Source organism: Cyrtonyx montezumae, unplaced genomic scaffold (assembly GCF_038088225.1).
Source record: "Cyrtonyx montezumae isolate F1298 unplaced genomic scaffold, pur_monq_1.0 scaffold_10, whole genome shotgun sequence".
NCBI lineage: Eukaryota > Metazoa > Chordata > Aves > Galliformes > Odontophoridae > Cyrtonyx > Cyrtonyx montezumae.
The window spans coordinates 39,738,481-39,754,448 of record NW_027071826.1 but is presented as its reverse complement, the minus strand read 5'-3'; the positions used below and the strand labels follow the sequence as shown (position 1 = coordinate 39,754,448).

The following is a 15,968-nucleotide window of genomic DNA, read 5'->3' as shown; positions in this document are numbered from 1 at the left end:
TAAGATTTTGTCCCTTTACAAAAATGTAATACCGTATAAACTATTAATGCTTATTCAAGAGTAGATTCTCACTTAAGCAGTAATCAGTAAAATTAGGAAACATTTTTGTTAGGTAGCTGTGGCTTAGAAGCCTCTTCAAGGTTGTAAGTAGTCTGATTTTTAGATTTGTTAGATTTTTTTCTGCCAGTTTGCAGTAAATCTTTGTGTACATGAGCACTATTTGTAAAGTAGCATTAGAAACCTTCTACAAGTAATTAATTTATATTTAGTTGAAGTGGTCACCAAAATAATAGATGAAATCGCTGGGTTGTGTTCTTTAAGGCTTTATAGCATGAGCAGTGTACTCTGCCTTAATTACGAAAAATGTCAGTCCAGTTCCCAAGTTGGCTTGTACATTGACAGTGATCATTAATTTTGTTTCTCTGATGCATATTGCTTCTGTTACAGCATATTCAAAGCCCTTTTATTAACGGGAGTGCTGAACTTTGGATTTGACAATAGAAATGTGAATGCACAAAGGAAGGTTGCTAATCAGTTAGAATTTGTGATGGAGTATTAATGCTTTGGGGATGTTTGAAGTTGTTTCTTCTTTGTCGGTGTTTCATTGTGTTTAATCACCAGGGATGCTCTTAAACTTCTGCAAGGGAAGCAGAAGGGTACACCCAGTGAACTGAAACCTGTGGTTTCTCCAGCTACTCCTCAGCCTACTGCAGTGCCTTCTGTTTTGCCAGCAACAGCTGTGGCTTCTGCTTATCCAAGGCCAATAGTTCCACCAGTTTCCATGCCAGGACAGCCTGCAGCACCGGTAATATTTCTTTTTAAGTCCTCAGTGTTGTAAGAGGTAAATATTGCCACTGCTGTGGAGGTAACGATATTAAATTTCCAGAACTAGAGAAATAAATCTTTCTTCCTGTTTTCATTGATATTTCAATCAATTTCTTAAAAAAACCAAAACAAACAAAAAAAAAAAACCTTGCTTTTATGAATAAGGTGAGAAAATGTTTGTGTTAAAATATTACTTAATTTATTTGGAGGGAGAGAGAAGAGTAAGAAGGAAAATTTGCAGTGAAAACTGAAGTGTCTGCTCTGGGAACTGAAAAAGTAGTAGCTTGCTGAGGAAATGCTTCATTATTTGAATATTCTGAGCAATATGTAAGGTCTGGAAGGTGAGTGTCTATATACCCTACCTGAGAATTCAAGCATGGATATTTGAACATAATCCAATAGACTTCTTGAAAAATGAATAGGATTACTTCTATACTGTTAATCCAAATTGAGTGGAATAGATTAGAACTCTTTGATCTTAACTGTATTACTTTCAGTAGTTGGAATGTGTATCTGATCTCTAGGTAGTGCTCAAAGTGTGTCGAAGCTGGTGTTTTGTTGCAGCAAAGGGGAATGTACATTTCCTTTCTTGTTATTTAGCAGTAGCACATGATTTCTTTCAGGGCACATTCACAGAAATACCAGCTAGCAACATCCGAAGAGTTATTGCGAAGAGATTAACAGAATCTAAAACCACTATACCTCATGCTTATGCTTCTGCTGACTGTGGCATTGATGCTGTTTTGAAATTAAGAAGTGAATTAGCCAAAGGTTAGTGATTAAACTAATATTCTATACCATGTGGTAATAATGTGTACTTTGTCTTGTTTACATCATATTGTTCCCAGAAAGTGCAGATTTTTGTATGGACAGAACATTTTATATTCAAATAATCTTTTTTGGTATCCTGTATATCAGACTTGAGCTTATGTGATTTTTGAAATTGGGTAACTTGTCAAGGTGCAGAAAAACAGCTATTTCTCTGCCAGGAAACATAATTCTTTGTAGTAGGTAGCTGCAGAGGACTATATATTGTCCAGTATATTTTTGTTTCATTCCATCAAGATGCAGCAATATTTAGCTTCTTTACTATTAAAACTCAAATTATCTGTGTAAGACAGAAGAGGAAGCTTCAAATTAAAATACACTTGTGCTATTCTTTCAGGTACGTTGTTATAAAACTTTTACTTTTGCTGGCTTGTTCACTGAATTTACTGAAAAAAAAATTGTAGTTGAGAATGGCATTATCCATGGTAAGGAAAGTTCTTAGCCAACGTATTGTAAATTCCCCTTGAAGATAGAGTAATGGTAATAATGTGAGTAAGACATGGTAAATGTCTTTAATTGAAGCTTGAATACATGCTTAAAACTATGTTAACCTGATACATAAACAGAAATCTTTTGCGCAGAAACCTGAATAATTTTGAAATGCACATTGGATTAAAAGATATAAACCTTAATATATGTAAAGTAGAAATCCCAGTATCCATAATGTCCATGCTTTTATTTATATTAAAATATTTTTTCTTAAGAAAAGTTTTTCATTTTTGTCTCAGCATGTATTCACTAAAATGACTTCAAAAATATTCTTTAAGATAATTTTTTCTTGGCCTTCTGGTAAACAAAAAAACCCTGAATGAAAACATTTTCTTCTTTAGGTTTATAAACTTCTTAATCTAAAATAAAGATAAAGACTGTAATGGAATAATCAAGATCAGAGGGAAGATTGTTGAGCAGTTGTGTTGTTAGACGGTGTAGTTTTTTTGTTTGTTTTTTTAAGCAAGTTCATATCTCTGACACCAATCAGGTAAACCAGAGGGGAAAAAATTAATGAATAAATTTGCTTTGCTTTTTTTAGTCACATCTTTTCATATCTCCTAACCTACTTGCAGAGACTTAATTTATAAATTTCAGATACGTTTTTCTTCACAGAAGAGCTGAATTGAGCAGCTGAAAATGTGTTGCATATTTATGCCTTTGTAGTACCATAATTCCCTCTGACAAAATGAATTATTTTAAGCTGTCCCAATCCACTCATCTGTTTTGCCTTTGAAGCTGTGAAATAGTCATCTAAGCACAATTGAGGTGGTGCCACAAATGTAGGAAGCAGTTACAGAGCTGAAGGAATACAGATCTGGGGCAGGAAGTGGTCCCTGCTTGTCTTCCATTTCATTCTTGTCCATGGAACTCCAACTAATTTTAATCTGTTGCAGAATGAAGTTTAGCTGTAGCTGTCCATGAGGCGTGGCATTCTGAATAAATCTGTGTAGGTTGCTCCAAAAGTAGTTACCATGAAAATAAATGAGGCATTACAACATAAACCGTTAGCTATGCCTCTCTGTTTCCATCTGTTATATGACAACAAAATGTAGCTGAACATTGCCAAGGTTCAACTGCTTCTTCCATACCACCAACATCTGCCTCTGACATGGTGGGCCAACATGATAAAATAGGAAGGACTATTTTCAGAGCAGCCCTCATATTTATTTTTAAGGTAGAACTTGATAAATTAAGCAAATGATGATCAAGTGTGATTCACTTTAATGCTTGTAAGTGATTTTATTGGTGCTATGTTTCTATAAAATGTGGAATATTCACATGTGTTGTGTTTTATGTGCTGGCTAATGGTTGATATTGGTTAATCTGTTTTATCAGTTGCAGCCAAACTGATTGGCCATAGCTTTTAAAACTAATTTCCACTTTTAGAGGAGGCAATTCCTTTTCAAATCAAATTGGGAAAATATTGAATACTTTTGATAGCATCAGTTAATAATTCTGGTGAAAAAATCACTTAATTTTTACAAAACTTGAATTCTCAGTACCTGCAATGTTTTGAAACTATTCCAGGCACTCAGGTTATATTTCTGCCACTTTGTAAATTTGATTTTCTTGTTCATTTCATTTTATGAAATTTAATTTTCTGCATTGCAGTAGTTCAGAATACATGAGCAAGTACTTAATTCTGTTTGACAAAGTAGACGGATCCACACAAGCTTCATAGCCTGCTGCAAAGCCTATTACTTTGGTTAAAAATAAATATATGAAGGCCCTTTATTTAGTGATGGTATGTTGAGGTAAAATATTATTTGTTATTATTTATTTATATTCTTAGTGTTGCCATTTAGTCATCTTCATTTATTCTTGTGTTTTTTTTCTTGGTTCCTTTGATTTTTATTTTTTTTAGCATCATCTGAAAAAATTGTATTATAATCACCCCAGACAGAATGCCTACATCTTTGGTATCTTACATGTCCCATCTGTGTAAATGTTTTGAATGAGAATACTAGCAAAATTCGCATGAATAAATTCCTTGCCTCCTAGGCAAGACACGCTAGTATTCATGTAAATCAAGCCACATGTAGCTGTGGATGATGGGTTGTTTTTGTTGGTTGTATGTGTTTGTATTCCTTTGGAGTGATTCCATAGCTTCCAGGTTCCAACCTCTAGGAACTGAGGTTGTCTTTCCTATGGATATGTCAGTACAGAGGTCTTTTGGTGTGCCATCACTGTGTAAGACTCACTGTCATTTGTTGTTCCTGTGACTCTACCTTGTGAATGTATTTTCATCCACTTAGTTTCACAGAGCTGCATAATGTTGGCACTGGGGAGTTACTGTTATGTGAGAAACCCACACTTACTTTTTTGGGGGGATCCTAAATTAAATTAAACTGATCAGATTTTCTAGATGATGAACGTACTGGAACTGCTTCCCTCTCATTGGTGTTTATAATGCAGGAGTAGCCTGAGCATTTTTCTGACCTTTATTTTTTTAAGATGTCTTACTCAAAAGTTAATATAGATGAAAATGTACAGTGTTGAAATTTTATCAGCTTTAAGCACATAAAAAACAATAAGGCTGTAAGAAGTGAGATACAAAACTGTTTTAGGAATGCTTAATTTTTTTCCATATCTTTTCTACTGCTGCAGATTCTTAATGGATATTTTTGAATATATAGGAGTGGGAAAGAGCCATAAGTCTCAGCATTGAATTGCAGAGACTATCCTGGTAAACTTTTTTTTCTGATGGAAATAAAAGTGGTTTCTACTACACAATGATGAAAACTTAATGCAACGTAGAATCATGGAATCCTTAGAGTTGGAAGGGACCTTTAAAGGTCATCTAGTCCAACTCCCCTGCAATGAACAGGGTCATGCACAGCTAGATCAGATTGCCCGGGGCCTGTTCCCTGCTGTATTTGTGTTTGATTTTGTGGTAAAATATATAGCAGTCATCCATACTTTATAATAATCTTTTGATTATTTTAGTTAAAATATTACAGATGAACTTAATTGAACTGTACTACTGTATGACTGAGATACAGATTTGTCTGATCTGCAGATGCACTGATGTGAATTCATGGTGTTGTGCTAGAATTCAAGGATTTTCCTTACTCATAAATTGCTATTCATGGGACATATTGCAATTCAATTATGTGGCACTTGGTTGATTCCTTGTTGTTAGTGTTCGCTTAAGAAACGTTCACTTAACAGCTGTCTATAAATGATTTTAACTTCACAGAAGCATTCTTAAATGTATGAGTATTAAATGCCAAAACACATTTTCAAAAAATAAGTAGTTTTGCTTCTTGAACATTTTGTCTAACAGCAGTCATGATGGCATCTGAGAAACTCACTGCATTTATTATGAGAATTATGTATTTAATATTGTGTGAATATCATATCTTCGTGATAATTCTCCAGCAACTATGGAATATTCTACGTTGTATCTGTAGGCTTTTCTTCTGTTGCCAGTCATGACTGTAGTCAGTACTGCAGTCTGAAAACCTTTAAATAAATAAATAAAAGCAGTATAGCAATTGTTTCTATCCCTTTTTCCAATTTTTAGGGGAAGAAAGCAAATGTAGTAAATTAAATGCAGTATTTTGTATGCTCACATGCAATCTAGTCCTGTAGAGGTTATTTTACGTGCTACCAGCTAATGCTATCTTTCTTGTGTGTAGTATTGTTCTTTATGTAGTTAACCTGCTTACTTGCATGTTGTTTTGCAGTTCGCTTTAAAATATATTATAAACTCAATTCAGGGATTCACAGATGGTTTCACGTTTGTAATTCTTACATTATAAGACCCTAAGGGTGACTGGAGAATGACATACCTTTAAATAATGGCTGAATAAAAGCTGATCTTTGCAATTATTCCAGTTTATGCACGAAAATACATGAAGATTAGTAGTCTGCAGTGTTGTTTTTTGTGTATTTAGATCCTACAATACTATTCTATGTGAAAAGTAAACACAAAAGGCATAAAGCACATATAGACTATTTTTCATAGGAATGAGTAGTAATGCTCAATTTTGCAGGTGTTCTGACTTAGTGTCAAAAACTAGAAGGAGGCTCTCTGCTGAGGAGTGCTTTCATTCCTGATATTTATGTTAATAAAGATGAGTTACTTTTTGGTATTGTTTCTAAGAAGCAAATCTACTGATTTACTGGAATCCTATCATCACACAAGTCTGATGAATGCATCTTAAAGGCAGTGGTATTTTTCTTTTTCTTTTTGCAGATGACATTAAAGTATCTGTAAATGATTTTATTATCAAGGCAGCAGCAGTTACTCTGAAGGTAAGTGAACAGTTGACTTTAATACATTTTATAGTAAACTGCAGAAGGGACAAGTATTTTGTAAGACTGTATGGAGATAGGAGTGCAATCAGCAAAGCATCTAATACTTTATCATTTAGCGTCTGTTCTGAGCTATCTAGGTAGAATTCTCCATGCTGTCTATACTGTGGGCTGTAGAAGTGAGAATTTTTTAGTAAAGATCTCCATAATACAGTTATAAGTAGGAACTCTGCAGGTGAAATAGCCTGCTGACAAAGCATCTACTGCTGAGGCAACTGGCAAGATAGTTGATTTGTATTTTTTTGGTTTGTTTTTGGTTGTTGTTGCATTATATTTCTTTCTTAAAGTTTTAAACAAATATTAAGTCTTACAGCCATGTTGTGTAATTAGCTCAGACGTATTTTAGTGATGTACTTTGTCTCCTCTGCTTTGAAGTAAATGTTCTTCAGGGAACCAATCTTTGCTTGTTTCTGGAAGTTGTCATTTGTTCTCTTTGTCAATGTAGAAGTTCAACTATTGCAATACATCCTGGAGTTAAAGTCCTGTGTTTCAATAGTACCTAGTCTTTATGTGCCTATATAATTATATGCTTATATACCTACTCTTTGTAGTGACTTCACAGTCTTAATAAGGTACTTGCCTGTTCTTTGAGTGAAACTGGATGCATTACCTTCCAGTCTTTGTCAGTTATTCTGCTTAGAAAATGTTACCAGTACCTCTTAGATTCTTGAAAATGAAAAGTTTCAGAAATAATTCTTTAGAAGAACTCTCATGCTTTAAAGATCTGAGTCCAGAGGGTGTCAAAACACTTGGAAAAATATGAAATGACTCTTTCTAAGCTTATGAAAAGAAGGAATTGTTATGATTTTACTTGAATGTGGAGTATTTGTTTTGAGTTCAGTTAACACTTAATTTTAGAGTAAGTTAGAGGTGTGAGCTCTGGCTAATCTAAAGGCCATTATTTGTGAGGTTCAGGAGGAAGCAGTACTATGGTTTAGTGACCACTTATAGCTGGAATAGATCTGTTATAGCAAGATAACTTGGGGGGAATCCACACTATATCTGTAAGAATCCCTGTGAAGTTTGCCCTTGCTATTAAAGCAGTGTACTTACAGATGACAATGAATGAACACAGATTTTTTTTTTTTTAAGTGTTGTGGTATTGCTGTGGTCTTGTTGCTCATACCTTCTTGGTTACACAGTGATCACACATTCTAGCTGTATGGTAAATGAAGAGGCGAACTTTCTAATATTGTGTCATTTGAGCAGCAGCTTCTACAACATAAAGGTTTCTGCTTAGTTGCATTACAGAATAAGCTGTTAACAGAAAGGGTGAGAGCCATTTTTCTCATTTGACAGGACTAACTATTTAAAACCCGAAGGAGAAAGTTTATATTTAAGTTAGGGAGCTACTCCCATAGGTGTATGTTAATTCTGTCTCAATTCTCAACACTGTAAAATATTGTTTGGGCACGGTAATGGAACAGACAGTAATTTAAAATAAGAATTCACAAGTAATTTTGCATTGGTATTCACATTACATTGTTGTGCTATATTAAATACTTGATGTGAATGTGTATGCCTTAGTCACTGAAGACATAAGAAGCAGAGGGTTTTACAGTTCCACAAAAGCTATTACTTTCCATGATAACTTGTAGAATTATCATTTTATCTTTTCAATAACTTTTTCTTTTGTAATATTACACACTTTGTTGGCTTTCATTTGGGAATAATATTTCAAATATTCAGTTTTCCGCATGAAGGTTCCTTTTGATTTTTTTCTTTTTTACAGAAAAGCCTTTCCTAGAGATGTATCTAAAGTAATAAATCTAAGATAGTAATGTAGCTTTGAGTAACTATGATTCAAAGAAATTCAAAATTCAACTCAGTTTGACCTTAGCTGCCCATGAAGAGCAGCATACATGTGTTATTAAAAATATACATATGGAAAGATATCTGCTTTGATCATGTAAAATGATAAAGCCATATTACATATAAATGCATCGATTAGGTATTCTAACTTCTTATGTAATGCACCTGAACATTTTCTTGCTTGAAGTTGAAATAACGAAATGGGACTTCTTTTTTTTTTTTTTTTTTTTTAGGAAACTGTCTATATTTTTGAAAGTAAAAATTCTAATGTTTGTTACAACCCTTGTCAACTGATTTTTAAAGTTGCTTTATCTACCTGATAATTCATTTGATCTTAGTTTATCTTCTAATTTTATTTTTCAGTTAGGGAAGATTCCAACATCTACTTAGGTTGCAATTGAAACAGCCTGAAATAGATTGCTTGTAACCACTTAATGTTATGCATATTGTTCATTCAATCATTTAGTATTGTACTTATTAGTAAAGGAGTAACTCCCTTAATACTAGTGTTGACAGTTACCCCTTTTGTTCTATTAATGAAGAAAATCTTGAATAAATGCACAGGCTAGATGCAGTTTAGATTTTATTTTATTGTGCTTTGGATTTGATTTTTTTTCTTCCCTTTTTTTCTATTAAAGAAATGGTGATTTTTCAGTGTTAATTACTGTCTCAATGAATGAAGCTTAGCTGAGTGTTCCTCCCTAACTTTTTCTTCTGCAATATGATGTCAATTTTCAGTATCCTAATTTCATTAAGGTCACTTACTACAAAACTTTGGAAGTAATACCTGCATGGTGTCTTGGACCAGTAACTTGACACTTCACCTATGTGTCTTGTTCTGCTAGTATTTTCTTTTTTCCCATTTGTTTGACTCATCTTTATATGGTAAACTCAAAATCTTCATTAAACTTATCAGTAAGCGTTATTTGAATCTTCATTGTGAGTCTACGCAGAAATACTTCCAATGCACTTTAGGAGAACTTCACCCCAATAACATTGAGTATACCTGCAGCATACTCTGTAGCTTCCTTTGTTAAGAGTCAGATTTGAGATAAGACTGGAAAATAATACATGACAGAATGATCTCTGTTTTTCGTGCTTTTCCAGTCAATATCCTGTATTTTATTTATTTATTTATTTAGGGGGAGAAATAAAACTGCTTTGTAGTTTTCATGTGCTGGGTGTCTGTAAAGTGGTGTCAGTGGCTTCTGAATGAATCTGGAGTTTTTGTTCGTTAGTTTTCCAATAGTGTCAAAGAAAACCCCCTGGATTCCCTAAAATTGTGTATTTTCATTTCCTGGAGGATAGATTCATACTTCTTGACAAAGTAAGTTTAAATCAAGCTAATAATGTACATTGTATTACCTTCTTTCCTTGCTTGTGGCAGTCATGATGACAGATATGACCTGTTCTTTTGCCTTCATTTACAAACAGCAGTTCTGATGCACTAATTAATTTGGTGGATGCCTGTATCTGTCTAGCTGTGTCTTAAAGAATTTTCCTTTTTTCTTGATAATTGATTGCACCACTGTTCTTTTACCAGCTGTCTTTTTTTTTTCCCCTTTCTTCTTTTCCTAGCAAATGCCAGATGTGAATGCAACATGGGATGGAGAAGGCTGCAGGCAGTTGCAATCCATTGACATTTCTATTGCTGTGGCAACAGACCGAGGGCTCATTACACCAATCATAAAAGATGTTCCTGCCAAAGGAATAAAGGAAATTGCTGCCTCTGCAAAGGTGGGACTTGAAAGTACAGTAAGCTGAGGAATATAATAGCTGTGTAGTTCCTTGTAGTAGAAAATGAAACATGATCCAGATACACATCAATTTCAAGAAAAGTACTTTTGAAATGGATCTAGTACTGCTTCTTAGATTCCATTATTATTAATTTTGCAGCTGTTTTTTTTTTTAACGATCTGTAACTTGATTAGACTCTGGCTAGACTGTTTGAAAAATGAGCTTGTATAGACTTCTGCATTTTAATGCTATTGATATATTTCAGTAATCCTTGTGAGATTAATTTCCATAGTATTTTTTGAGTTTGAGTTTTTGCTTCTTTTCCCAGAAATTTGTTTGTGGCTGCTTCTGTTATACTCTTTGTAGTATCCACAATTTTTCAATATGCAGTTGAGAATGTTACCCCAAAGATAAACTCCTTGTACTAATGAGCAGTATTTCGCATAGGCCAGGTAATCATTAGTGACTTGAACCCTTATCAGTTGTTACCAGCTGTAGGAGGAGTGTTTTGTGACAGGAAAAATACAGTGAGTGTTGAAGAGCACTGATCTGAGCTTTTATTTTTTTTGTTTAATGGGTGCTTATCTAAGACGTACAGTATCTTGAGAATTCAGTGGAAGTTGCTCCTAGGGCAAGAAACTGTCCTGAAACTGGACACAAGCTGTGCTTTATATTTATATATATATATATATAATTTATATTATATTATTTTATATTATATATAATATATTATTTATATTATATATATTATGATATGATATATATATTATATTTATATATGTGTATATATATATATATATATATTTTTTTTGTCTTTTACTGAAAACAGTAGAAACTAGAACATTCTGTACTGGCATAAAGAAACCAACAAAGTTGCAATGGAAAATTCCCCTAAAACTTTCTGAATAAGATATTTTTAAGATTTTCTAGTCAGTATTTTTTCCTTCTTACTGAAACTTCATGTTGTGAAAATAAATCCTTTTACTGATGTACTAGTCAGCCAACGAGAAGATAAACTTAGATTGCTATTACTCCATAACTGGTGATAGAATTACAAGTATTATTGGAGGAGAAGCATAGCATGTGCTTTGATTTTTCACTCCCTTTACCTGTAATGTCATGACACAGTACTGCAAACCATTCTTATCAGGAATTTGTCCTGCATCTCCTGTGATGAGAATGTAGGCGGACATTGTTTAATAGACTATACAAGCATTCTCTTTTCCTTTAATGTACATTTTGTGTGTCATGGGTCACACTGCTCTGTATGAAAGCAATTAGGTCACACGGATGTTCATGTCCACACCAACATAATTTTTTCAACTGCTTTACTTAATTGTTGAAATAAATATGTACCTCTGACACAGAAAGGGGAGAGAAAAACTGTGAGACTGCGTGTGTTTCTCTGCCCGTCTCACTGCGCTTTCACAGAATCACAGAATTGTAGGGGTTTGAAGGGACCTCTAGAGATCATCTAGTCCAATCTCCTTGCTGAAGCAGGCTCCCTAGACCAGGTTGCACAGGTAGGTGTCCAGGCACGTCTTGAATATATCCAGAGAGGAAGACTCCACAACTCCACAGCCTCCCTGAGCAGCCTGTTCCACCTCTGTCACCCTTACTGTGAAGAAGTTCCTGTGAGGAACTTCCTACATCACAAAATGATGCATGTTCCTATGATTTGATAGGTGCATTCTTTCTGTAGGTTGCTTATATGTCTCCTGGTCCATGTTTGTTCTGCAACTTCTTTCCAGGCCTTATGCACCCTAATAGCATATTTTTCAATTTTTCATCACTCAGTGTAATTGCAAATACGCTTTATGCTCAAACTGACCCTATTGTGTGAATAAACACTATTTCCATGGTTATTGCTTTCTAGTTCAGTAATTAGAGATGAATAAAAGCCTAAAACAATAATCAATATATCCTTTGGGGAGCTTACAAGAAGGAGACTTTTTTACACTCTGATAGCAATAGGACAAGGGGGAATGATGTTTAACTTAAGAGGAGAGATGTTGAGAAGAAAATCGTTACCCTCTGAGTAAAGAATCTTTTAAATTGATAGTAAGAGAATGTTTTCAGAGCTTAGTGTAAGCTTGAATTATTTAGTGGGTGATTCATTAGAGTGATTCCTTGAAGTCTCTAAAAGTTCTCTAAAATCCCTGAAGTCCTTTAAACTTGTTTATTCCTAAGTTGAAAGCATTGCAATTGTTAGACCACTGTGGCTTTTCAGAATTCTTGTATAAAGAGAAGATATTATTTAACAAGACCAACAATGTTGGATGTTGCCATCCATGCGCTAATTGGGCTTGCCTCATGCAGAAGGCCAAGAGGATGTGCCAAGATTTTATTACGATTGGAAAATACTCATCAAGAGAATTAAGCAATGTGTTTTCTTCACATTGTAGAAAATAAGTGCTACTGTCATAAGTGGAAACTATGATGGAATTGGCTTCTTTTTGTTTGCATGTGGGTGGAGGTGGAGTCATTATCAAATACAGTTCCGCAAAGATAAAGAGTTGGTTAGTAGTTATTGTTGTCACATGGGTTAATCCCTTTTCACGTTATAATATTACTTATAAATTTGCATGGATAAGTAGTAGCATTACGCTAGAAGCTGTATTATATCACTGATTATGTGAGATCTGGTGGCAATTATGATGGTGGTTTCTAGAAATATTCTGAAATATTGTACAGGTTTATCTTGGTATAACAAAGGTTGTAATACCTTAGAAGTAGTTAAGAATTATTGCAATAATGCTTAAATGTATGAAGTCCTGTGTAAGGAAGTATTCTAGAAACACAAAGATTTTAAATGAGCAGAATATCTGCATCTAAACTTTTCTTTATAGTCAGTTAATTCCTGTTTTGTGGTTAATTGGAAATCAAATTGTACTGGAGAAAACTGGGCTGTCTTTTATGACTGATGAAAGCTATATAGAAGTTATACTGTGATGCAGTACTTGTAAGGATGTTGTTTATAAGTCTATTTTTGTTGGTTGCTCCAAAAGTAATGCCTTTTATTTATTTCATGAAACTGGGAAAGCATGTTTGGGCAATTGCTGTGGAAGGCTGGCAAATATGTGGAAAATTTCTAGAAGGCAGACTTCTAGGAAGCATTTATCTGAAGTTGCATGGGAAATCCTAGAAAGCCCATTGGTAGGGGATGGAGGAAGGCTGCTTGAAAGCTCATGGAAAGTGCTTGAAATGCTTTTAGAAAATTCCAGGAAAGTAGAGGTGTTTCTTTGAGACCCATTGCAGGGAAGAAGGGGTATGAGAGTTCATAGAAATGTCCTCTTGGGATGGTGATATTCATAGGAAGCACCTGTGATTCCTGAAGAGTACATCTGTGGAGGAGATGGTGTTCCTGGAATGCACTTTAAAAATCTCTAGAATGTACATAAACATTCATGGAGTCCACTTGGGATCTCTAATTAGTTCTATTGTTTTGAACCAAAAGAAGGAAAGCGCAAACACATTTCTGAAGTGTTACGTGATATTTTTTCCAACAGTTATGTTGAGGGTGATACAAATTTGTCAGTGTATCACTAGATTATTTTTGTTATATGAAAAACACTACAGAGAAAAGACTTATTTGGTTCTGTTTTGAAAAGCGGAGCAAGGTTTATCAAGTGTGAGAACAGCTTATATTGAATCACCAGTATTATTAGGAAAAAAAAGTTTTGTGTCCTGGTCTTGTTTGGGAGATTGTGATTACAGATAGTGTTGCTGAAGTGCTCACCAAGATCAGGTGACTTTTTTGTGGTTGTATCATTACTTAAAATGTCTTACAAAAGTAGAAATAATGGGAGTTTATGACACTTGAATTTCTTTCTTCTCTTTCCTTTTTTCTTGTTGCATTTTTCTTAGGCTCTAGCAAAGAAAGCAAGAGATGGAAAGCTGCTACCTGAAGAGTACCAGGGAGGATCTTTCAGGTAACACTCCCTAGCGCTGTTTAATGAGCAGTGTGGGTTTAGAATTGCTTTATTCTTAGAGATTCTACTAAGTTTCAGTGCATTACCTTTTAAAATATTGATCTATTTAGAATGAAATTCCATGGGATGATTGATGGATGATTTTGAGCCTAGATCATGTACCATGTATTGGGGAAAATTGTCTTATTACAGATCTTCAGCAAGCTAGATTCATTAGTCTGATGAGAAATTCAGGTGGGGTTTTTTTGTGCTAAGACAGTTCTGACTTTTGTTTTTGCACCTATTTTTTTCACAATTGTGTAAGAATGTTATTGTGTAAGAAACCGCCTTCATAACTTAAAGATGTGAGAGTTCTCTAAAAGATTTTTGGCTTGGAATAGGGACAGGAAATTATAGGAGTTGTTTTGTGTTGGTAGCATCGTGGTATCTTACGATATATCCTGTTCCTCTTTAGAAAAGCTTTATTTTTGAAGAAAGTGTGAGGAACTGTGGATGTTACTGTGTATTTCCCAGGTAGCCAAATTGTTGCAAATGCCATTGTATCTGTTGTGGTGTAGTGCAAGGATATGTTTTCGTAGATAAATAGGAGCTGAGTAAAACGTGCTTTAGTTGTAGTTTAAAAAACTCAAATTCCTGGGAGCCTGAATGTGCCCAAGTGAAATTCAGTTCAGATTTTTTTTAACAAGTTAATGGGTTTGGCCGTCAGAAAGGAATTTAGCTGATGGTAATTATTGAATATAGACTTCATTCTAGGAGTTATGTTACTTCTGAGAATAACGGTAACTCTTTTCTTTTTCATTTAGTATCTCCAATCTGGGTATGTTTGGCATCAATGATTTCATTGCAGTCATAAACCCTCCGCAGGCCTGCATCTTAGCTGTGGGTCGAGCAAGACCAGAGCTCAAGATTGTGGAAGATGAAGAAGGGAATGAGAAACTTGAGCAACATCAACTCATGACAGTGACTCTCTCAAGTGATGGTCGTGTGGTAGATGATGAACTGGCCTCAAAGTTTCTGGAAACCTTGAAAGCCAACATTGAGAATCCAATACGACTTGCCTTGTGTTGAACTCAGTGAAGATTTCTTCCTGTTTTGACAGCACAGAATTCTGTTACAGAAAAACAGCCCCAAGTAAGAATAGAGGGGAGTAAATAGTGTGCGATAGATGGTTAAAGTATTTAATTTATTGAATTAACATAGAAATATAAATTTTCATGATTTTAGTCATTTCCAGTTTTTATATTGTAAAGCTGAAGACCTTAAAATTAGCTTACTGCATTTCTTTAAACATCTAGTACTAGTAGTACATTATATGTGCATAGAAATTAAGTTTCCTCTGAAAAGAAAAACTTAAAACAAGCCTATATAAAATTTAAAAGGGAATGAGGTGCTCTAAGGGCTAAATATCTAGCTGTTATGGTGAGGTAAGCAAGAACTTTAATTAACCAATATGCTGCTATGAGTCCTGATCAGTACTGAGGTTGTGGAGTAGTTAACTTATGTTGCTGCAGTTTTTTCAGTTTGCAAAAGGCTTTTCTAGCACACTTTCTTATTCAAATAAGATTGAAATAAGGTTTATGGAATTTTAACAAAAATTACAATGTTTTTCTACATAAGAGCAAGGAAGTTATAAAACAATTAAAGGTTTTGGTTTGTTCCATTTACATCACATATTGTTTATCTTCTTTACTTGAAACTTCACTGGAGAAAGCAAAATGAGACTGTGGGGATGAATGGGCAAGAGATCTGACTGGAAATTCTGAGACTAAATTTTAGACCTTTAGAAATTAAGTAACCTGATAGAATCTACAACCACATTCATATAATTAGATCTCATTAATACATCTTTAGACAGTAGCTGAATCTATCTCTTTTTTCCAGTATTTTAAGATTGCTGCTTTATTTCATACCATTCAGAGGATGGAGACAAGAACAAAGTTGTCTGAAAGGGATGTTGTCTCACTGATTTTAGTTTTAGATTTCATTGTTTAATGTAACCAATTCTAGGAAAACATTTTTTTT

At 34.3% G+C, this 15,968-nt stretch overlaps 1 protein-coding gene across 1 annotated transcript in view; it reads left to right on the top strand.

The window, feature by feature from the left end:
- The window catches only part of PDHX (pyruvate dehydrogenase complex component X), a 35,966-nt gene extending 20,369 nt beyond the window's left edge, over window positions 1-15,597 (top strand). The window contains exons 6-11 of the mRNA XM_065754991.1: window positions 622-805; window positions 1,449-1,596; window positions 6,347-6,405; window positions 9,856-10,014; window positions 13,882-13,946; window positions 14,750-15,597. Of these exons, the coding sequence (XP_065611063.1) occupies window positions 622-805; window positions 1,449-1,596; window positions 6,347-6,405; window positions 9,856-10,014; window positions 13,882-13,946; window positions 14,750-15,014 (880 nt within the window). The 3' untranslated portion in view covers window positions 15,015-15,597. The remainder of the gene's footprint in view (window positions 1-621; window positions 806-1,448; window positions 1,597-6,346; window positions 6,406-9,855; window positions 10,015-13,881; window positions 13,947-14,749) is intronic.
- Window positions 15,598-15,968: the final 371 nt, after the last annotated feature.